Genomic DNA, 23917 nt, shown 5'->3' on the forward strand with positions numbered 1-23917 from the left:
CAGGGGAGAGACCACACCAGCGCCGACGTCGCCCACACGCTGCCTCTCCGGAAGGGAACCTAGAGCCCCGGTGGAGGAGCCCGCGCCCCGGCTGCCCTTCGACTGCAGCCCCTGCCCCGTGGGGCAGCCCCCCACAATGCCGGCGGTGGAGCATCCCTGCGAAGCATCCCCTTGCTTGTCACCACCGTGTGGGATTGGGAACGGCGCTGCGCTCCGCTAGGAGGGGGGTGCCGCCGCGCTGTTAATCATTTTAAAATAAATGAAGATGCTCCGCGAGATATATATAAATTGACGTACTAATCAGTCCCATGGTTCCTTATTTCCTTTATAATAAACAGCGGAGTTGGCAAGCACTGTGGCAGCACAAGGCATCTATATTAATCAAGAGAAGTTTGAGACACTGGAAAAATTAAACTTTATGTGATTTGGACAGCATGAAGAAGTTAAGCACTGTAACAAAAACCTCCCTGATGCTCACAATGACTATTTGATACATTTGAAAAACAGCAGTGGATTTGAGGGCTGGAGAAGTATTAATTAATGAAACTGCCACTGCCTGTCATGCTGAAAAGCAAATTAAAAAAGAGAGAGAGAGAGAGAGAGGAAGAAGGGGGGGTGCGGGGAAAAGGTGGCATTCGGTGCTGAGAAAGCAATGCTTGATGAAGGATTAAAGGAACTAAAGAGAAAGACCGTCACTCTGCAATGGTTTGTTTCATTACAGTTTGGGGACCACTTGCATTTCTAGGGCTCTTGTTCTTGACTGTGCACCATTAATAGTATGTGAATATGGAAATTGAAACACTTCCACAGAAAAGCTTCTATTCTGCTTTGGAAAAGAAAAGCTAGTTGAACACTAAGAAAAACAGGCTTCTGTGTTTTACTCTCAGGACCTTTTTTGTAACAGGGCTACTTTCTTCGACCTGATCACAAAGGAAGTCTTCATGTTAAAAAAATAAAAATTAAAAAAAAAAACAACAAGCGCTCAGCTGTCTAACGCCGCTGATCTGTATGTTTCTAATGGAGAAGGTGGCATGGAGTACCTTGGCCCTGATGAAGGCACCATAGGCTCCTGCGTTTTGTCCAGCAGGCCAGCTACTGGTCCTCCCTGGGCCTGGTGACTCTTCGAGAAGATGAATACCTTCTTTTGTGGTGGCAGGTTAATGTTCATATAATGTGTCATGTCTTGTACTTGGTGATCACTGGTGGTGTTAGGAAAAAAAAGAAAAAAAAAGCTTTATATACCTCTTCTACAGTAACTCTTTAACTGCAAGTTTTCAAGGTGGGGTTGTGGCACATAACAGGTTGTTAAACCATGCAGTGTAAGCAATTAAAAATGTATTCCACAGATATAAATATTTTCTTTTCTTATTGCTGTGACACTATGTGTGATGGTAATATTTCTGAGAGTTTCAGATTTTGCACATATAATTTTATGCATTATCAAAAGTTACTGCTGCCTTGAAAGAAAATGTTCTGTGAAAATTTTTGCAAAAGCTTTACTAGTTTTTTTCTTTTTTTTTAATTGTAACATTTTGTAAAGGCAGGAAATGGATTAAAAAAAAAAAAACACAAAACCTAGCATGCTAAATATATTTTTCAAAAAAGCAATAATTTTACATGTACAGAAATGATGCTAACCTTTAATACAGGTGAGAGCAACAGTTTACTTAATACAATAATGGAATAGTGCTGTTTTTGTAGGGCTTCTGACACAAAGATTTGTTTAAAAAACAAAACAAAACAAAAAAACCTTAAAGCTTGATCTTTCTGTTCTAACAGTTCTGGTTGGGGGGGGTCTTTTTTAAAACAATCTAGTCAGTAATTGGTTCTGGATACTACTTGTTACTTGTTTTTAATTACTTGACAGTTTTTGTTACTTTGCAACACTTGCAACAATGCAAATTAACTTTCTTATGTATTTTTAAACTAGTTTTTCCTTATACTATTACACCAGATGTATACCAGAGTTCTCTGTAAGTCTTGGTGTAGTTAGGAATGTCTGTGCAAATGCTTAAAAGTGACTGTAATTAACTGTTCTGTGAAGTTATTTCGAGGGAGGTCGCATAGACACATTCCATTGTACACCAAAAAAAAAAAAAGAGAAAAAAAGAAATATTTTACTGTGTTGCTTAATGATTATCATTTTGGGTTTGCACTAGCTTTCTTTTTGTTTGTTTGTTTGTTTTTGTTTTTTGTTGCTTTTCTGAATCATATTCTTCATGAGTGAGAGTTCAGGAATGCACAAAGCTAGTTGCTTAGCCTATTTGTTTGTGTTTTAGTTATTAAAAATTCTTGTGTACCCAAAATGGCGCGAAAGTGTAGTGTACATTTGTAATTTTTCTTTCATTTTTTTCAATATTTTTTTTTTCAAGCTGATACAGAAGATCTTAGTTAATATTTAGAGCCAAAAGCTTCTTTCTGGAGCTTTTCTTCCAAATATCTGACAGAGAAGCTAGTGCTGTCACTGCCATTACCAGGGTACTAATCAGCAAAGTTTACAATCATAATTTAGATACACGAAGAACAACAGTAAGGGAAATCAGTTTAAATAATTATATGCTGTGTATAGCACAGAAATGAGATTTTCACTTAATTAAGCAAGAAATAAGAGTGGGTGGGAGAAAGGCAACCTTAAAGACCATCTGTTTTCAGAAATGAATCCCATGATTTCTTTTTTCTTCTTTATTGTTGTATTGTATTGATTTGTTATTTTAGTTAGGCCTTAGTATTTAAATTGAGTTGTGTTCCTTATTTATTTAGTCAATGGGCTTTGATCAGCTCCTTTAAACAACGTGATAAGTTTTTTGGCATGACACACTCCTGTAAAAGCCCTTTTATGACTGTTACAGGGACTTTCTACTACCTCTACCAATCTACTGTTTCTTCTTCTTAACAGGTTTTTATGGTGTTGCAAGTCTAATGTAACTTAGACAATAAAGGGTTTGATTATCTACACTGTAGATTCTCAGTGTATCTGCCATCTCTCTCTCACTTTCTCTCACTCTCTTTCTGGTTTCGTATATTTCATTATAGCTAAAGTGCAGATGAAAGAAAGACCTCTTCGCAATAATTTTTTTCTATCCCATATGACCTGCGCTATCTGAAAGTCAAACTTAGAGAAACTTCTTCTGTGGAGATAATCAGCTATCGCATTGTCATAATTCTGTTTGCATTCCTGAAGTTCTTTCTGTCAAAAATATTATGAATAAATCATTGCATAGTGCAAAATGGAAAGCGGATGAGCCAAAACAGTTTTAGTTTTGTATTTGAAAACCACTTAAAGCACTTAGTGAAAAGACTAAGCATAAATTGCCACCCCCATACTCTAGAAGACTGCTTACATGCAAACAGCTAGTTAAGAAAATCATCCTCGGGAAGATAGCATCTTCCATTTGTGCAAAAAAAACCTCTTCTGCTATTAACTGTCAGTTGAAAAATCTGTTACTTGAGTGATTTCCACGCTTTGACATCATGCAGGTTCAGGAGGACCTCTAAACACATTGCCTTCTCCTGGTGCTCTGTGTCTTGGAGAGCACATCTGTTTGGCATGCTCAACGCTTCAGAGTATGCATGACATTTTGAGCCACTGTGTATGAAATCATGTCCTTCTAATGGGAATGTGTCCTCCTGTTTGCCTGGTTTCATACTTAATGGGTTCATGACCAAGCTGGTAGGGTTTTTTTTTGTTCTCTTCCCTTGCTGTATTCCTGTGTTAAGCTACTTAGAGTATACCTCAGCAGCTCCAACAGGATTGCTAGAATTCATTGGCACATTTTGGGATTTCTGCTTCAACAGTCAATCCACAGTAGAAGACCTGGAACGAAGCAAGAGGTAACTTCTTTATTAGTTTCCTGCTGTATAAAGTATGTTGGGTTAAAAGGAGGAAAGGTTGCATTTCATGTCAAATCAAATTTCCCGCTCACTCTGCAAGCCAGAACTTTAAGCCAGCAGTTTCATGCAAAGCACTGAGTTGTACAAAGTCTTTTTCCCCTTGTGCTTTCTCCACTCTCTTTTGCTGTGTCCGACAGCCACGTATTTCAGTGCAACCCAATGCTCTGATGCAAAGCTTTAGAGGATTCACTGGGATCATGGAGGTAAACAAGCGTGTACTTGATCCCGATGTTTAGAGAGAAACTAAAAGGAAACAGAATATGTTAATATACATAAAAAATTCCTTCAACTTTAGTTTTTCATTAATTATAAATTGTGATTGTTTCTGGAACAGCTAGGGCATAAAACAATTGAAAAATCATTGAAAGCATAGGTGTACTCCTCTGTTAGCTGCTTTCTGTGGGGCTGTGGGTATGCTGGCATTCTTGAGAAGCATTTTAACCATCTGTTGACAACCTTAGCTGTCTTGAGGTAGGCTGTAATTGTTACAATTTTATCTATAGTGACATCTACATTTCTTTTCTTGATCTTCATTTGTGCTACTTTTTTTTTTTTTTTTTGGGGGGGGGGGGGAGAAAGAGGAATTAAAACTCAACCCTAATCCTCCCCTGAAGTTGCCTTTAGCTGGAGGCAAAGGGCAAAGCATAGATGGGAGAAAAACCAAGCAAACAAAATTGTTTGTGCAGTTATGGTGTTCTAAATGAGTATTGTTTCCAAAATGATCACCTATTACTAGTCAAAATGAGGGGCACTTCTACTGAGAGGGTTAGGAAAGGATGACATGTTGGGAGTAGGAAGCAGGCACAAAACGAGATCATTTGGTTTTAGCTTGGGGTAAGGGATTGAGAGCATGAGCATGACCCAGCTTTGTAGGTTTGAATACTGAGGTGGATGTCGCCTTCATGGCTATGGGAAGAAGAAACGGAGAAGGCATGTGAAAGTAGGGGGCTAACTTTTGACCCTCTGAAGTTCACGTAAGTAGATGGAAGGCAAAATCTGAGAAACGCTAAGACTGAGGATGGGACTAAGGAGAAGCCAGGAGTGCAACAAGAGTTTCATAGGAGAATCACCAAAGTCTTCTGAGTGCAAAAGTTGCCGAAAATGTTGCAATCAACAGTGTGAGAAATAAAAGAGTGGTGGATATGGAGCTTCAGAAATTAATCACGAAATTTAAGCTCGGTGAATCATTCTGCAAAACTTTAGTGGCATGAGCTTGAATGACAGAAAATAAGGGAATGCCTTTTTGGATCTTTATTCTCTTGACTGGTAGGTGAACCACAGTTAGGACTATAATTACGAGTAGTTGAGGCTGGGCTAAAGGGTGCAATATCCAGGGGGTTTGGAAAAGCTTATTGCTCTTTTCAAGAAACAAGCAGACTCTGACTAGCCTCAAGCAGAAAGAAAGAAAAAAAAGGAAAAAAAAAAAGGAAGGCAAGAAGGCATAGTGTTTTAAGCAGATGCTGAACTGCAGCAATCCTTTGAGGTTGCTAGAGGGCACATTCAGATAGCATTCTCTAACATAACGTATTTAAAGATGCCTCATAGTATGCTAGATAAAAGAGCTGGGGATGCTCGAAGCTAATAAAAAGTACCCAATATTAAGATGGCTTCAAACACTTGTCTCTCTCTGAAATCCTTTCTATCACAAACTTCAGTTCTGGTGCATGTAAGATTGGTATGGATGGCTTGATTTGTTTGTTCATATGTCATCAGTGTTATCTACAAAGGTGAGTTACTTTCAAGAGTTTAGAAAATGTGAGGTGCCCACGTTCCCCTTCTATAAGTGAAAATCTGTGGCTTATTTCATCATCATCATCCTAAGTATTACAGGGATCTTAGAAGATTTTTCCAAGAGGAAAAAAAAAATATATATATATATATATATTCTAAGTATTATTTGTTCTGGTATGATATAAAAGAAAAAAATATATATATACATATGTATATATATATTCTAAGTATTCTTTGTTCTGGTGTGACATAAAAGAAAAGGGGCACTGGCCCTGCAGTTCATTTTACTGCCAGGATCCAGCTTTCTTTTCTGAGACCCAGCTATGTTGTGCCTTGCCTGGGACAGTTAAGGAGCCACTGCTGTTTCCTGAGACCCGTGGCTCGCCAACAGAGTGCTGAAGTGGTGCTCCAGAAAACATGCTTCTGCTAGGAATCTCCTTCGGTGACCGTAGATCGCAAACTCCATCATTTCCTGCTTCTAGCATGAGCTTTCAGGAGAGCAGTGCTGATTTCTGCAGGAAAACTGTGTCTGCTCTTCCAGGAGGGAGCCAGGGATGGGAGGTCGCTTCAGTCAGCTTGCCTAGGGGACTGTTGTGATATAGGACTGTTAAATGATGCCTGTTTTGCTGTCTGCTGCTTCCCCAGCCTTGCCTTTTTCACACGTTCCTCTCCTTCCCCCGCAGAGAGCACGGCCATACGTGGCTGCTTGCATGATGGAGGAGGTGACACCTCCAGAGGAGCGGTGGGAATTTTCTGTCGACAAGGAACCCACGTCAGGGGCTTGCTGAGAGTGTCGTCCCCTCTGCCAGGGGTTTCCTCTCCCCCCCTGCTGCCAAATGGCAGAGCAGTTGTGTGGCTGTGCTCCAAATAAGGCTCAAAAACTGGCTGCAAGTATTGGAATTATTGTTTTCTTCCTCTTATAATTTTCTTTTCAAATAGAGCATACCTGGAGTGCATTATTGCGGAGTCAGTCTGAAGGAAGCCTGGCGCAGATGCAGTATTAAGCACTTTTTATGTACATTGGAGTGGTAGGTTTACTAGAAAGGCTCTAGGGCACTTTGCAGTGGAGGACTTTTGGAAATTTGCTAATTAGAAGGAGGGATTATGTGGAAATTTGCTTAGGTGCTTGGTCCTTGGTTGCTCACCATCCCTGCTTTGACAGGAGCCAGCAGCCCCGAGCTCCTGAGCTGGGGACATGTACCAGGTCTCCTTGGAGGACCCTATGTGTGACGACTAACTGAGACTCTGGCCAGTGATTTCTGGAGAGGCTCTTGGCAAGTTTGTGTTCACCCTCTGCAAGCGTAAGGGTTCCCTAGCGTTTATCTGGAGGTCATTCATGGGCAGGAGTGACATGCAGGAAGCCTGTGGGAACTTCCTGAGCTAGGCTGACCGCAGCACTAGGGTTAAATCCGAGCAGACCCAAGGGAAATTCCAGCGAATTCACCATTTGTTATTGCTGAAAATAATCTGATGGATGATTTTATAGATCTGTTTCTTTGCTCAGCGTTGTACGTGACGTTTGACAAAGCAATTTGCCAGTTACAGTGTTCAGGGTAGCAGGAAGGACAGATAGTGAGCAAGTGTCAGAAATGACATAGGCTTTTCACCTGCTGCGGGAGAGGCTGATGATTTACTTCCCAGCACACTGTTTATGGTCTACTCCGTTTCCTACACTGCTGCTGGAAGTTTTAGTGCATCCAGGGTTAGGAACATCTAAGGAATTCCCTGCAAAGTTACTGAAGTCATATTTATTTTTTTCTCCTTCGTGAGCACAAGACGTGAGAAATTACATGGCTTTTAAGGTGAGGCGAGGAGAAGGGAATAGTTCAAGCAGCAGCAAATGTTGCTGTCCTAAACTGCTACTTTTTCTGAGCATGACACTAAATTATTTGGTAACTGGGTTCTTTCTTCTTTGCGTTGGTTCTGTTAAATAAACAGTGACTTTAAAATGAGACACAGCTGGAGACACCATTAAACCCGCTTGAATTTTGCTTCCTGGGTTGTATTTTCTGAGTATTTTGCCGAAAGTGAGTCTTTATTAAGACTTTGTGAGCTTTTAGAAGAAGACAAGCTCATAAGTTTAGAGAATTATTTTGGTTGTAGCAAAAGCTGCAGTGCTTCAGGAATTTGAACTTGCAGGAGTCAGGTGTCATGGGAAGAAACATCATGGCTGTAAACTTGGTTAATTGTTGATTTGGCCACAGTGATACTGAAGCTGGTTTGGTAGATGTGACTCCAGGGAGTACAGGTGCCTTGCAGGGACCCCTCTGATGATTATTCTTACTACTTTTGGCAGAATAATTTCCTTTGTAAGATGGCAATTTCCATTATTAGATAAAGGGCCTTTTAGGTAGGTGTCCTTCTGTGCTAGGTGCTGTATAGCTGCACGTAAGTTGCCGTGCAGAAGTGACTCTGAGCTGGGCTTGAGGGCAAACTCACCTTCTGCCCACCTTACTTACCTGCTTGAATGCCTTTAAGCTGCCTTTAAGGCAAATGTCTTGCTGCTTTCAGAAATGAAGTGCAATGCATAGGGGATGAATGCAGTGCTCTAAAGGCATTACCAGCCATGTGGATGGGCCCTGGCACACCTGGTTTCACCCAGTCTGTCCTTAGCTTCTGCTCTTACCGCAACCAAGATAGCAAACAAATAATGCTGGCTGGGTCATGGACGTTGCTTGTCACAAGGGCAGGTGGTCTGGCTTCAGACTGAGTCCAGGCTGCCTACAAGGGCAATTTGGATGGAAGAGAGCAGTATTTCATAGCTCAGGTAGATGTAGACATGTAGGATAGCTGTGGAGGAGCCTCACAGGTCCTTGCACAGTATGTAGAGCCTCAGACAGCAGGGAATACACAAAGGGTGTGATGAGGCTCTTTCCCCACAAAGGCTCTCTCTCTAGCTGTCCCTTGCCCTACAGCAGTCTGTAAAGAAAGGTGTTATGTCCTTTTTATATGTCCTAAAGATGCTCTCTAACAAGAGGATATTGAGCTGAGGGTCTGTGGAGGCACAAGAGCTCACCAATCTTAACCTACTCAGTTTGATACTTCACTGTTTCTGTAGAGCCTTTAATGGTTGTTTCTAATTATTCTGCCTGACTACAAGTCTTTGTCACTTTTCGTACTGTTGGAAGAATGCAAGGTAGAGACTAAAAGCCCTTGGTGTTCTCACCATCCTTCTCCAATGTGGAAAAAGGTCAAACTGTCTTCTTCTTCCCTCCTGTGTGCATTTGAAGCAACTGCACCAGCACAAGTGGGATTTTTGCATATTGCATAGCTGTATGTGAGGACAGATTGACAAAGTTGACCTCCAGTCAGTGATGCACGGAAATTCAAACTATGCCTATCTCCATACTTATTTTGCAAAGGGAAGGAATTAGAACAAGGACTGAAGAATGATCACAAAATGATCCTGCTGCCTACACACATCTGAGGAAATAGTGACACCAGTTCTGAAGCCAAGCTCTAGTTAAATGAAGAGATCAACATGCAGCTGATGTCATACATTAACTCATCATGTTTTAGCCAAAGTTTGTTCTTTTAGCAAGAAACCCATCTTAAAAAGAAAAAGAAAAAAACCCTTGCAATACAGTATTCTTGGAAGATGGAGGTAAACAGGTGTAGATGTCCCAGTGAATCGACTGCAAGGAAGCAAGGAAAATGATACTTAATATACCTTAAAAGATTTGGCTTTAATATGGAAATGATAACAGTTGAAGTAAAAGCAATACTATCTACGTGGGAAAGTGTCATTGAAATATTCTTTCTTTCTGCCACTTTTTGTCAATAAGAGGCTTGAATTATGCATTAGCAAGCTATAGAGTTATGGAAGATAATACAGCAAGGTTATAAACCCAGAACAAAAGAAGGGAAAACTCTAAGTTCTGATTGATGATATATCACTCGGAGCATATATAAATGGTTATAATGCTTTGCACATTATAAAGACAGTAGTCACATATTTAAATGACAACAGAACCATTGCTTCGAGATTTTCTTCAACTATTAATTTGAGCATTGTAATTAGCTCTTCTTGAGAAGCCTTGCAATGCTCAGCATGTTTAGTGTTATGCAGAATGTTCTAGAAAATGACTCTTAAACAGTTGTACTTGAGATGTAGGATTTTACATAGGTATAAATTTGTATTCACATAAATGGCATTTTGAATTGCTGGCTGTGAATAGTCATCTCTTGAAATGACTATGGGAGAGGTCTTTGGGCAGAGATGACCAAAGCAGTACTAATTTTAACTACCAAATATTTATAAGAAAAAGCATATGCAAAGAATTATTCACAGCATTTTTTTTTTTACATCATTAATTATTTTATCATGTGCCTTGCCCTCTAAATTAACAAAGAGAAGTATAATTCATTGGCTAATTGATTTGCTATCTGCTGGCCTTTATGAAATGGCATTTATGAAAGCATTTCAGTGAGGCCTTTCCCCTGCAGTACATTCAGCTGCTATTGTCTCTTGGGCGCTAGTGCTTGACTCCACCTTGGCTTCAACACTGCTCCAGGAGGGCCCAATGCAGGTGTTAATGTGCAGCAACCAAGAAAACAAAGAAGCCCACATCAGCAGTCCCTGGCAGCCCCAGGTTTATTCAATATGTTGCTTTGTGTACACACATATACGAGGTGCACTATTTTCAGGTTAGTTTTGTTTGGAGCTAGAGCACTTTCTTTCCAGTTTTCAAAGACAGAGCAGCGCAGAGCAGTGGGATGTACAAGGGGACAGCCAGGTTGGGATACATCCAGTTTCCTGGTGATTAATAGCAGGCTTCAGCTGATGTTTCTCTGAGCCTGAGGCTCTTTCTGAGTGCATAGGACAACCCCAGGAGTGCCTGCAGACTACCTGGCCCAGCTTTGCCCTTGACTGGCTCTTGGGCTTGGGCAGGTGTTGGAGCTGGGACTACTCAAATCCCTCTTCTTGCTCCATGGAGCAGATCTGCTTCGCAGTCGATAAGGAGCAGGGAGGCTGCTGTAAGTCTGTTGAGATATGGTTTGTCTTGCTTGTCTTGCTCGCCTTCAGAGACACGTGGGAGCCTGACTCCCATGGTTCTCTACACGGAGCTATGGAGAACCCTGCCTTGTGATCCCAGAAGTGCGCCTCCTTTTGGGATCATTTCTTTCCCCTGCAGCGTAGTTAAAAATAATTGTACATTTTTGTTGTTCTTGCTAAAAATGTAGATTTTTTTTAATAGGTTTTTGGTCAGAGATCAATTTAACCACAACAGGTGTTGTTTTTATTTTTTTAAGGGAATTATGGACTTTGAAAACAAGGTTGTCCGATAGCTTAAGCTGTTTACTAAATCAATGAGAGACATCTCATGTGTATTCACAGTTCCCTGAGCTGTATCATTAAACAAGTATAACTTAACCAACCTTCAGTCCACTGTTATTTGTTTTTAATCACAGCTGAGGAGCTACTTAAGGAAACTCTTGGGAAAAGCAAACCTTTTCTTGAAGGGAGGAATAGGGAGTCCAAGGTAAGCACTTACCAGTTGCCAAGAATCTTTAGATCCATTTAGCATCTCATTATTTGGTGAATAAACCACCTGGCATTGCTTAGAAAAACATCGGTATAATTCCTTTCCAAGACAGACCTAATTGTATAGCAGTGTGTGGCCATTATTTTCTTCCACACCCAATCTGAGACTGGAAGCACATGCCATATAGTTTCACTCTCTTTTCTTTTAAAAAACAATGTCCTTAAAAATGAATAATTGTGGGGAAATGGTACTATGCTTGGCTATTCATGTTTACTGCCATGCTTAAGGTGCCAGCTGAGCCCTTACAAAAGAAAAATACACACACTCGCCCCAGCATTGTTTGGCTCTGCAATGAGTGGTTATGATGAGGAAAGCAGAGGAGACGTTGGTTTTATCCTTTGTGTGGTTACTTTTCGGGCTCACAGATGAGGTCTCCATAGACTTGAATTAGTCATCCAGATGCCTTTCCTTTCCTTCCTCCTTGTTGCACAGTCATAGCCTCCCATGCATGTAATCATGAAGAACGTGGCTCTCAGTTAGGGGAGGAGAGGCAGCTCCTGACATTTCATCATTCTCACTACCTGTGAGTTTTAGAAAACAATTCTGATGTGTCTTCAGCAGGAGATGTTTGGGATGTTGCAGTGTATAGTTCCTTGAAGTTATTTAGTTGAGGGGCTGCTGCACATTACACTGGGAACGGAGGCTTCTTAAATTTGGGTTTTACCCCCGAGCATGTGGTGCACTGCTGATAATTAAGCCTACCAGTCAGGGATGCACAGGCCACTTTGACTGAGCAGTTTCCATATGGAAGAAAGAGCATTTTAGGGCCACCTGGAGATAAATGCATCCTTACCCTTATCGTATAACTAGTCCCAGGGCTGAGTGCTCAGGAACTGATGTTCTGCAAGTCACAAACTGAGCCAGCTGTTAGCTTCTGCTTGTTCATACCTCCTTGTAGCCAAGCTGTAGCTCCCACCAGTTGCCTTTTTGTGAGTTTCTGATTTCAGGCAGGCTCTGGGAGAATTGGGAAGTTGTGACCGGTGGTGAGATGATGGCTTTTTTTCTGAATATTGCTAGCTGTTTTGGTATGTAATATCCTTGGGAGCTTGAGGTGGATATAGGATACAAAGCATGAGAAAATACAACCTGTGCAACCTAAAGGTGCACTAAGTTTTGTGCAAGTGTCCATCCACAAGAGGCTGTTATTAATTGCTTGCTACACAGCCCAAGTTATGCCAGAGATTTTGTAAGATTTTTAGAATTTTCAAAATCTTTGAAGAAAGCAATTGTCAATTTAGCAGAATAAATGTTAAATTGCTTGAGGACATGCAGCTTAAGAATTAAAAAAATGTACAGTGAGGATACAGGCAGCTTTTGGGTAGAAAGAAATTTATAATTCGCGTGGTTTGAGACCAGTTTTGGGTCTCCTGTAGGCTGGGGGAAAAAGCTGCTGCTGCTTTCTATAAAAACGGGAGCCCGTCCTTGCTCTTCATTTCCAGCACTTATTATTTTTACCGCATTCATATTTTTATATCTTGCTTTTGGAAGACACAGGGATAGAACGCTACTCCCTTTCCCCTGATATCGCTGCTATCATCTAACATAAATCTCCCTTTATAATCTTATCACTGGGCAATTCAGTTATTTTAAATGTGGGCCTTCTTGCCCACTAATCAGTTCATCTTCAGGTTTCTAAAAGCGCTATTTCATAATTCTGCACATTCCAATTGCTTCTGACTGTCCAGCCGAGTTCTGCCTTCACTTATCCCCTTTTCTTTCCTTTTAGACAAGGCAGGCTCTTTCTCTCGCTCATGGTCTTTGCATTCCTTCCAAGTTGATGCACATAGTCATTTGTAATCAAGGCTGTAAATTGTATTTAAAGCTGTACTCCACGCTATCTGTGGATATTTGAATCATAAATGAGAGTATTGTCCTGCCTGTACTCTCACTTATTCTTTCAGCCGTAATAGATCCTTTCATTTGTGCTCAATTAGCTTTCCCACTCTTGCATTCAGACCCTGAAAGTTTCCACTCTTTCCTTCAGGTCTTGAATGCTGATGGTGTGGCCACATTTGCTTCTACCCCGTAATTTGTTCAGCTCTTTTGTGCAACAAATTTCACTGAGCATGGTTTGTTTGTTTTGACAAGTCCAAACACCATGACTGCATTGTGCCACAACTGTCTCATAACATAAAAATGTTCCCTGAAATTATTGCTGGGGTACTAGGGCTCGGGGACAGCCTCTTGGCTGTTTGGGCTTTTTGCTGAAATGTGGCTGGAAAGCAATCAGGTTTTTTGCTAGAAGTCTACCTAATGTATTAGGTGGATTAAAAATAAATAAATGAATAAATTTTGATAGAGAAGTGAGCCAAGTCCTAGCAATCATGTGTCAGAAAGAGTCACTCCTAGCAGAGCAACCCACTGTGTCCTGCACACAGAGTCCTCTTCCTTTTGCTGCACTGCCCTTATGCTGGGTGGAGAGGGTGCAATCCAGCACGATGCTGTCCCCAGCCCAGTCCAGGGGCTCCGGACTGCTGCTCCATCCTGTCTGTGGAGCAGCTCCATGGCATCAGCACAGCAAAGTTCGGCCGTGCCTGCCAAAGGCTGCTCCCTGTGGGCTGTTGCAGCTCTGCTGCAACATCTGCTGGGATGTCAGCCTGATGCGAAATATGTGGCTCCTAATAGCTGTAACCATTCACTCCCTCACTGTTGCATCTCTTTATGTTTGCCGGCAGCTCCAAAGGTGGAATTAGAGAGAGCCCTGCAAGCTAGCACTTCCCTTTCCCTTCATTTTCCCACCCCCACTTTTCTTTCCTTTTTCTTTTTTTTTTTGGTATTTGTTTTCTGAAACAAAACGAAACAAAAACCAAACCAAACCAAACCAAACAACAACAAAAAACAGAAAATTTGCCAGCATCATTTCCTTGCTGTGCATTACAAAACTGCACATACTCCTTCAGTATGATCAGATAGGTTTTACTTCTCATCTCATTCCATAAATGTGGACAGATTTTTGATTTTGTAATTTCTGTTCATTTCTGTCTTGAAAGTATTTTTAAGGAAATTTTCTTTCACTTTGAACAAAACTGGCATCTTTTAAATATTTTTTCTGTTTTGTACTGAGTCCTGGGATAATGTTGTAGGCTGAATTATAGATTTTTTTTGAAACTAATGTCTCAGGAATTATGTTGTAGGCAGAATTTGGGAGACAGTTGTGACATTTCTTCCCAGGATCCCCCATGGGTGGAGGGAGAATATATTTCAGTTTCCTCAGACTGTCCTGGTTGAAGTTTGTCCTTAATACTTGCTAAGGTTTTTAGTAGGTTTAAACTGGATACAACAAACCAACTACTCTTCTACTAACTTCTCTTTCCATAGATAAGCATCCCTGAATTTCTCTAAATTTTACTTTGAAGTTTTCCTGTCCTGTGATTCTCTAGAACTTAGAATACAATAAAAAAAATCATATCCCTGACAGACTAAAATGAAGTGTTTCCCTTTCTGTGTTTAAACGCACAAAAACCAGGGAGGGAGCAGAATAAAGCCAGTGGAGGTGTTAGGGTATTCGTCAAGGATGGGAATCTGAGAGCAAGCTAGGAAAGCACCCACCTGGTAAGAACTTGCATTTGCTGAAGAGGGTTTAAGGAAAGAACTCCCTCCCTGGATCTCACCAGTAGGAGATGACAAACTTAAGCAATAAATTATCATGCTTGGAGTGCTATATCACTGGCACCAGAGCTTGTTTGGCAAAACTGTAACGCTTTCTAGAGCGGTCAACTCTAAAATTAACCCATTTGTGAACATCAAATGTAGCTAGATTGTCTTTTCACGCTTAAGGATTGACAAAGTAAAAAACTATTATTATTATTATAGTTAAAATGGATTCGAAAATTCCCCCAGACCTCAATTATTTGACACTTTTCATTTGACAGGTCTGAAATGTTGAATTTTTGTGAATTCACAGTCTTTACATCTCCAAAGAGACCTATATAAATAAAAATCTGTGGCATTTCTATTTCAAGCCTCTATATACATGTATAAAAATTTTTGTTGCCATTCTCGACCTCACCATCCTCGACCATGACACACCTGTACCAATGTTATAATCAGCTTGATATCGTACTGCACTCTTGTGAGGTTGCTCACTCTAAACACAGATTTGGATGTTTAAGATTTTTAAATTCCTTTATATTTCAAGATCTCCAGAGTTTAAGGGTGGGATGAGAGAAAGGTAGACGGTGGTTGGGGAAGGAGGACACCAGAATAAAATATGATACAAATCAACAAGCATCATTATCAGCAGCATGCCAGAAATGCATTGGAATAACTTGGAGGTAGGAAAGTCGGAGCCTGGCTGGTGATATGGAAGAAAGGATGCTTCTTTTGAGAAATGGTCAAATACATAAAGAAAAACAAAATGATCCATTCCTGGTTGCTCCTGTACTATTTGAAAGCATGCTCATTTCTGTTCCCTTTAGTATACGTCCTTTGGGTATATATCAAACTGGAATTGCCTGGAAGCAAAGTAGAATTTGTCAGGATATAAAAATGTCCCTACTTTGCATTTTCAAATTAAAACAGCCAGGATGTCATAAATGCTAACTGTCCATTACCCCTGTGCACCAAGGTATGGTGGCACATGCTGCACACTGCAATTCTTGCTGACCAGAGACCTCTAGGAGATCTTAAAGCAGGGATGAGGCATAAGGACGGATTATCTTACTTCTCTGAGAAGAAGTCAGACTCTTACCATTATTTTATCATAGTGTTTTGGTATTTAATATACAAGGATTTGACAAAGTACTACTGTATAATCTTCTAACAATACCCATTTTGCCCCATAAAATTATTATATCCAGTCTTAAAATGTTAAATACGTCACTATTAGGGTAGAGTATCATAAAATTCAGTTTATAATATTAAAACTCAAAAATGACACAATGTTATCAATCACATTCCTTGGTAATATTCAACTTTCTTCATTTTTCTTTAATTTTGCATTTTAGTATAACAAATTGAGATTAAAGCAGCAGCCTCCAGTTCAAGGTCTCTTGGCGGTGAATGGCAGTAAAGTTACAAGTAAAGTGATAAGAAAACAAATCACACTGAAATCTAATATTTAATAACATTTCAGACAGATTACAGAGATTTAAGACCCTGTGCTGTAATCAGCATTGGATCAGGGCAGATATTCTAGTAATTGCAGAGGGAAATGCTCTCATCTCCCTGAAATAAATGCAGATCATCAGTGGAAGACTTGAAGTGTACCAAGCAGCTAGTATAAAACTGAGATGTCTTTTCAGTAGGATTTTTTAAATTTCTCTTCTGCTCCCAGAACCTCCCTGTGAACTCTATGTTACGATGTTTTCTTTTAACTGGGGAAATCGTACATTTGCCATTCCTGTCCATTCCTAATCACCTCTCCAATTGCTGCTGGTATTGCACATCTTTCATCTGGACTTTTACATTTCTTGAATGAATATAGGGAAAACTCCCCTAAAAATGAGAAGATCTCCCAAAAGGTCTTTAAATGTTCTGATGCATTTCTATTTATTTTCTATTTTTTTAATCTTTATTCTTTATTTTATTTTTTTGAATACCAGGATATAACAAAATTGTATTTTTATTCAGCTAATAAAGGACTAAATCTCCTTTTGAAAATTTGTTCAGCTGACAATGAACTGATGGCCGAGTTACACAATAATGAAAAAAAAGTTACACTTGAGTTAGCGGGGCTTTCTTTGCACATAATGTACATATCAATTACTTAGTGATGCATTATATGGTATAATCTAATTCAGCATGTCAAACTTTTCAACCTAATTTATAAATTCAGCTGCATCAGCCTCTGCATCATTTACACCAAGTAATTTTTAGCTTCTCTAGAAATCAGCTCCTATGGAAAAATGGGGTAGATTTATTGTATGTGTTATACTCTGGGACCCAGTTTTCTCAGTGAGCAAAATGAATGCAGTGAGTCTCACACAGTAGAACCAGATATTGTGTATTGTATTTTGTATGCTGAGCCTTTTCTTTCTTCTCTCTCTCTCTCTCTTTTTCTCCAATAGAGCTATCCAGTCTTGAATATGTCAGTATGCCTTGAATGTGCAGTCACATTCTGAGGTATGTCTTTGAACTCTTCAATGGTGCTTTGCATTTCTTTGAGACCTTTTATGGGAAGGAAATAGAGAAATGTGGACTAAAATGCTGTGCGGTTGTCTCATTATTTCTCTTCCATTAAAAAAAAAAAAAAAAGAGTTAGTTTTTGTTAGACAGGGACACCTCCATTACATAGTATATTCAGCATCTACTGTGCATGGCTCCATACTGATACTTGCAGGCAGCATGGGGTATGGCGTACCAATTTAGAAGGCCAAGACAATAGTCCTATATCTGTTCTGGACAAAGAAATTACCATCCCCAGCTAGAAATTATTTTGACAAAAGGATAAATTGATTTTCAACACATATCTCATCCTTGGCCACTTTTTTTATTAAATTTTATTTATTGAAATAGCGAAACCAACCAACAACAACAGTAACAAAATAGACAAAAGCAGAATAATGTCTAATAATCAAAGGACGATAAAATGTGACCAGAAAAATTAGAAGGTCCCCTGTAGTTTTAATGAAGCCAACAAGAAACATATCTGGGAAAGGATGGTGGGATGGGACATGTTCCTCTTTAGGATGAGGTTCTGTCACCTTTCCCAAGACAAAGTCACATATTAGTACCTTGAGCAGGTCTTGAGCAATTGGTAGCTGAGAATGGGGTCACACTATTGCATTAGGTGACTTTTAGATAGAAAATCTTGGGGAGCAACACTCAATACATGATACTTAGGCTATCATCAACTGCCTTCGTACTGCAGGGATGCTAAGAATGAGTGCCACCAACCAGAGGTGCGCAACTTCAAGATATTTAAAGAGAAATCTCACAAAGGATTATTTTGGCATATAAATAGGGAAGCCAATAAAAGTCTGGTATAGAGGAATACTCATAGAGATTGTACTAATATATTTTATGAGATTTCTTTTAACCAAATTTTTGTTTCAGAGATTTTATTTCTACACGTGTTAGTCATGAAAAGAGGACAGCCTGATGTAGATTTTCTAGAACTGAGACAAATTTTTGCCAAATCGTTGTGAATGTAGCCTTTGCTCAGCAACTGTGTTTATCTTCTAAGTGGTGGGCAATACGGGTTTACTATCTCAGTTAATTCTCTGCTCCAACACTCATAAAGTATAATGCATTAAACAAGTTTAATTTTAAAAATCTCTTTTGCACATGCCCTTTTGACAGGAACATTCCATAAGCAGCTATCTTTTTATACTACTTGGGGCATGGTGTCTGACAGAGATTACTGTATAACCTGAAGTAAAAGTAGGGGTGTAAAATACAAGACTGTATACATGGGATTTCATCCAGAGCACTCAGCCAAGAGAAATACTGAACCACTGCTAAATCATCCTAATGAGTTAAGTATTGTGTGTGGTTTTGTTATTTTAAGCAAATGCACTCGTATTTGTTTCTGGAACTATAAGGGATCAGTCAAGCAAATGTTTCCGTGAAAGGAAAAAAAAATGTGTTCATAAAACTTACACTGCCTTACTTTCTTGGTGGCAAAGTATTTAAAATAATTGTTCAATGAAAAGACTAAACATTTTATTGGAAAACTTATTTAACTCAAGAATCAGCCATATAGAGTGTCCACTTCACTGTACAAAATAATAAACTTCATTCTTTCATTTTTCTGTTTTACTTTTAATACATAGACACCTTTATATGGTCCATATGTTACACATAACTAGGCATTTTCAACTGAAAAAAAAAAAAAAAACAACAAAAAAAAACCAGCCACACCTTACCCAGCTACAGAGAATCAGACTTGCGGGCCTAAGAAAAACATTTGACTTTTTCCCAGTTTAAACTGGTGATGAGGGAGTGGAGAGAGGGGCAAGGTAAAAGGGAATTGATATATATCAACTTAGGCTCACTTGGTTGGTTGCCAAAACAGGGGCTTTCAATAAGAACCAACAGAAAGGCCTCAGTCTTTAGAGTCTTTTCCAATTTTCTGTGGGTACAGGGATTAAGTAGCTGTTCATACCTGAATGTTGTCCCTCCCAGGTATGAGACGTCTTCCAGACAGCTTGGCCAGGAGCTTTTGAAATATCTGCTCCTCCTTCTTCTCCCATCCTTACCTCCCAGTCACTCATATTGTGATGGGTGTAATAATGGGAAAACAAAAGGGGACAATTCCTGGGCATTGGTTTTTTTGTTTGTTTGTTTTGTTTTGTTTTTTTTTTGAATAGGGGGTGTTTTTTTTTTTTCTTGGTATGCTTTGCTTTTGTGAGTAGTGAAACAAGGAGGCATAAGCACAGCACAGCATCTGTCTATTTGCTCAAATATGGTAGCTGTGTGTGTTGCCATCAGGCAGAAAAGGAGGTTTGATGGGTAGCAGACCTTCAAAACGACTCTGGTTCATAGAAAGCTTCCAGACAAGGAACATTTGACATGCAGTCTGGGACAGCGGGGAGTGTGGGGCACAGCAAAAATGACTTCATTATATCTTTTGAGGTTCATTACCAGTTTATTACTGGTAGAATTTAAGACAGTCACATGTGACCCAGTAATGACTCAGTAATGACTCCAGGGCATTCTCCCATCAACCGCATGTTGCTGGAGTCCATCGAGATGAGACCATGACATCTCCCGGTTTGGAAATGCCACCCACTGTCTCAGCTCTCTGTTATCAAGGATTGCTCTCTGGAAAAGCCTTCAGATGGTCATTTATGGCAACATGTTAGACTAGAGGTTTTCTCTTAGTCTTCACCAGGCAGTCTCAGTCCCTGCAGCACTGAATTGTACATATCCAGTATGTAAATAGATCGTTCTGGCTGGATTTGCTGGATTCTCTCCCCCAAGAAGCTTCAGAAGATATTTCACTGAGCCATATCTACAGCTAAAAGAAATTTAAGGAATTTATGATACAGAAAGACCGAAGCCAGTGCAGAATAGGTTGTTGTTGTTGTTGTTGTCATTATTATTATTATTATTATTACTATTTGATTTTCCTTATAAATCAAATGTTTCTTTAATATTTTAAAATTATTAAAAATCACCGTTATGTTTATGGGATTTTTTTGCAATAATTCTTCTCACCTCTTTGAGATAAAATAAGTTTCAGCTGTCTTATTAATAGATGTTTTCAGCTGTAGGCAAAAAAAAAAAAAAAGAAAAGACCTACTTTAAAGACCTACTTTGGCATAGATGTCACTTGGAAAGAGCAGAGACCTATACACATGGAAAGCTGTATCATTACAAGCTAAAGCACAGAGTGTCCATTACCAACAACTGGAAAATGAGACAATGCCTAAAAATGGCATTATTGTGTTTCTCATGGATGTTTTACTGGGAAAGTTCAGAGGGTTGGAGACACTTCTGATAGAGACAACTCAACAGGGGTTTTTTTACTTTGTGTCACATGATAGTGTTAGAAAAAAATTGGCTAAGATATGTCAAAAGTGAACCAAACAGCTTGAGTCAAGTGCAAAAATCAGCACACACGAATTGTTTAGACCCCAACCGTGCTCAGCAATATATGCGCGTGCCTACAGAGTACAAATACACCTTCCTAAGAAATCAGGCACTTGGCGTTTGTCCCCTCCTTCCTCTCTGCTGCAGGTTTCAGTGTTGTGGTGGGGCCAGCGGGTGCAGCTCCTGCAACCTCCTTGTTGCAGGAGGCACCAGCAGGGTCCCACCTGGACCCGGCATGTTGAGCAGCTTCACTCTCAGCCACCTCCTGAGCAAGGATGTTCCTACACAACGCCTCTTTGAGGCAGAAGTACTCTTGCTACCCATGCACTGTGCTAATCATCCCCGCAGATCATTAGCTGCTGCTGGTTGCAGCACTGCTGAATGCATGTGCTTGCTGGTCTGCTGGGAGGGCAACTGAGTCAAACCATGGCAGCTCAGATGAAAGGTGGGAAATGATTGAGTAAGCCTGCAAAATATCAGAGAAACTGTACCTCGTGCCTGCCCCAGCTTCCATACTTGAATGCCTCCTTTAGTGTTATTGTTTTAAGTGAAATCTAACCTTGATTATGTGGCAGGGACCTATTACGTTATTTGGCTATCGGGTGCTAAATACATTTGCAGTACGGTATTTGATTATAAAATGTTAACAATGCTTGCGGTATTACCATAACAGCTACAGATCTCAGCTGCTGACAAGGCCTTACTGTGTCACTCGCTTTACAAATGTGGAGTAAAAGCCAGTCCTTGTCTCTGAGACTGTGAAGTTTAAAGAGAGACATGCCTGAGCACTGAAGAGAAACTCAGTAACTTGCCTGAAGTCTTAATACCCAGTCAGTGAGAGAGTCAGGCATAAAAAAAGGTTTCCTGAGCCCTGGTCATGCTGTGCTCACTTGATCACTTCATTTTTTAAATAAATCTGGGGTTTAAATAGCTGTTTATAATTATTGTTCCGAGGCAAGTTGATAAGGTCAGTGCACAACCACCTAAGACAGAGCAGAGTTAGATTTGAAGGCACTGTAGTGCATAGGTAGTACAGATGTAGACAGCGGTGGTGAATTTTGAGGAATGGTGGTGTAATAAACTGAGCTAACCTGTGAAGTAGGAAAAAATCAGGCCTTTGTGTCTGAGCAAGTGTCAGGATGTGGGGGAGTGCTGAAGCAGAGGAGGGAAAAGCACAGGGGAGAACATATGGAAGCATCTTCTGCTCTTGCATTCAGAGTCTGTTATACAGGGGAAGGTCACAGCATTCTTAAACAGAGTGAAAATGCTGCAGCTGTAAGGCAAGCAATCAGAGTAATCCACCAAAATCTGCACATGTATATGGATAAATATGTATTAGTATATATGAACACAACACTTTCACTTATGGTAGAAAGTTGGTTTGAGTTGTAATTAATTCTATATATTTCTATTTGTTTAGATGAGAGTATTTGATCCACATTACTGTTCCATAAGAAGCTAAAAACACCTCATCTAACTAAATCCCAGTAGGTGTCCTGTACACCACAAATGTGTAGCTGATGGGACACGGTAGTGAACTGGAGGCAACTCTTTGCAGTTCTGGCCTCCACAGCAGCACTTCATGCTCAGTATAAAATATTCTCATGATTTTTGTAGTTTTATATAACTAGGATTTGAGAAAAATAGTTGAAGGGTAGAGGATTTACCTGAGGAAGAGATCACTGTGTTTATCTTAATAGAATAATATCTAAATTAAATTTGTATTTTTTATAAAATTTTATAACTGTGCAACATTGGATTAAGTCTTCTCATGCTGAAGTTGATGACAGAGCATTCTCTGATTTTTGTGTAAACAGACGGTTTTCTTGAGGCTCATTTTAGCAAGATATTTTTGTTCCAGGTTAACTAAAGGTGGGCTGGAGATCAGTTGGTGTCCAATGGTCTAAAATTAGTGCAAAAGCTTTGATGAATGAAGATTAATTGCTCAACAAGTACAAGAAAACAAATTCCCTTACAAATTATTGGAGCTAGCCATCTTTTCCATCACTGACCTCTGTGGAGCAGAATTTGTGGTGTCATTCCAGTCCACATTCTTCATATCACCAAAAAAGATCTCTGTTTTGGGGTGCTGCTCCCTTTGCCCATTTGAACTTTGAATAAATGCATGGGCCACAGGCAGCCAGAAATCATCAGGCTCAGGGGTATCTGTAGGCTAGCCTTCTTACTTACGCTGACAAACAGCTATATAAGTCAAGGGGTGTCCGTATGCCATCTGTTCTTTTCAGCTAGCCATGTGAGAAAGAGTTTGCTTTCAAAGTGGTTTTACTGCTTTGATCCCATGCCTCCATGTCTTTTACTGCTTCTTACTCTCTATTCTTTATTACTTTTCATTGTTTCCCATTATTAATCCTTCCCTACCCTTGATATGTCCCCCAGGGCTCTTATTCTGCGGGTGGTGAGCATTGTCCCATGCATGAAGCTTCTTTTATCATTGGGGGATGACTGATGAATTTTTTTCCAAAATCTCGTGAAAGCACAGAAAATCAGCTCTCATCTGTGTCCCTAGAGAAAAACCTTAAAATCTGCTGATGCACTTTTATTGTGTTTACTCTAGGTATTCATGTGTGTGGGGGCAGTTCCACATCTGGATGCGAGTGGCAGAGACTGTGCATTTGAGGCTCTCCCCGTGTCAGGTGTACCAGAAAACATGTTCACCTGGCAGTGTCCTGCCTCCTATGAATTCTGACTACAGTGTTGGAGAACCTGAAGCATTTCAGGCTTTCCAAACATGAATGGGAGACATGGCTTGACCCTTGATGCTATTTTCAGTCTGGAGGTATCCTGTTGTTGATCATTCTCCACCTCAATTTCCCATTGGAAATGTCCTCAGCTTTGCTCCTGAGTGCATGTGATTGTTGGCTTTGTCATACCCTTTTCTGATTGTGCAGAACAGAAAATTATTATCTGCCTTTCTTCTGTTTTTTTCAGTTGGATATATGAAAAGTAAAATAAGATGGGGCACATGTGATTCCACCCAGATGAGTTTGATAACCTGGGAACTTATGAAGCCACATCAATCAAGGTAGCCATGTTAGACCTGATGCTGCAGGACAGTGACTTTTCCTACATAGGTATTTTGGCCTTCTTCTGGTTACAGATAAGATTTCTGAAGTATCTTACGATTGAAAAGGTGTTGATCCTCTGTGGTAAGAAAGATGGAGCCAAAGAGGGCATGTGGAGTCTTCCTCCTTGGAGATCTTCAAAAACCATCTGGACAGGGTCCTGGGTAACCTGCTCTAGATGTCCCTGCT

General features: G+C 40.1%; 1 protein-coding gene across 8 annotated transcripts in view; it reads left to right on the forward strand.

Annotated features, from left to right (window-relative positions):
- Positions 1 to 19882, forward strand: part of ZNF516 (zinc finger protein 516) — a 186062-nt gene extending 166180 nt beyond the window's left edge. For 7 of the 8 annotated variants that reach the window (XM_080578639.1, XM_080578634.1, XM_080578638.1 and 4 more), the window contains exon 4: positions 4 to 19882. In XM_080578639.1, the coding sequence (XP_080434765.1) occupies positions 4 to 245 (242 nt within the window). In that variant the 3' untranslated portion in view covers positions 246 to 19882. The remainder of the gene's footprint in view (positions 1 to 3) is intronic. The other variant, XM_080578642.1, reaches the window with a different exon arrangement.
- Positions 19883 to 23917: the final 4035 nt, after the last annotated feature.

The sequence above is a fragment of the Anser brachyrhynchus genome (genome assembly GCF_964034855.1).
Source record: "Anser brachyrhynchus genome assembly, chromosome: 2".
Taxonomy (NCBI): domain Eukaryota; kingdom Metazoa; phylum Chordata; class Aves; order Anseriformes; family Anatidae; genus Anser; species Anser brachyrhynchus.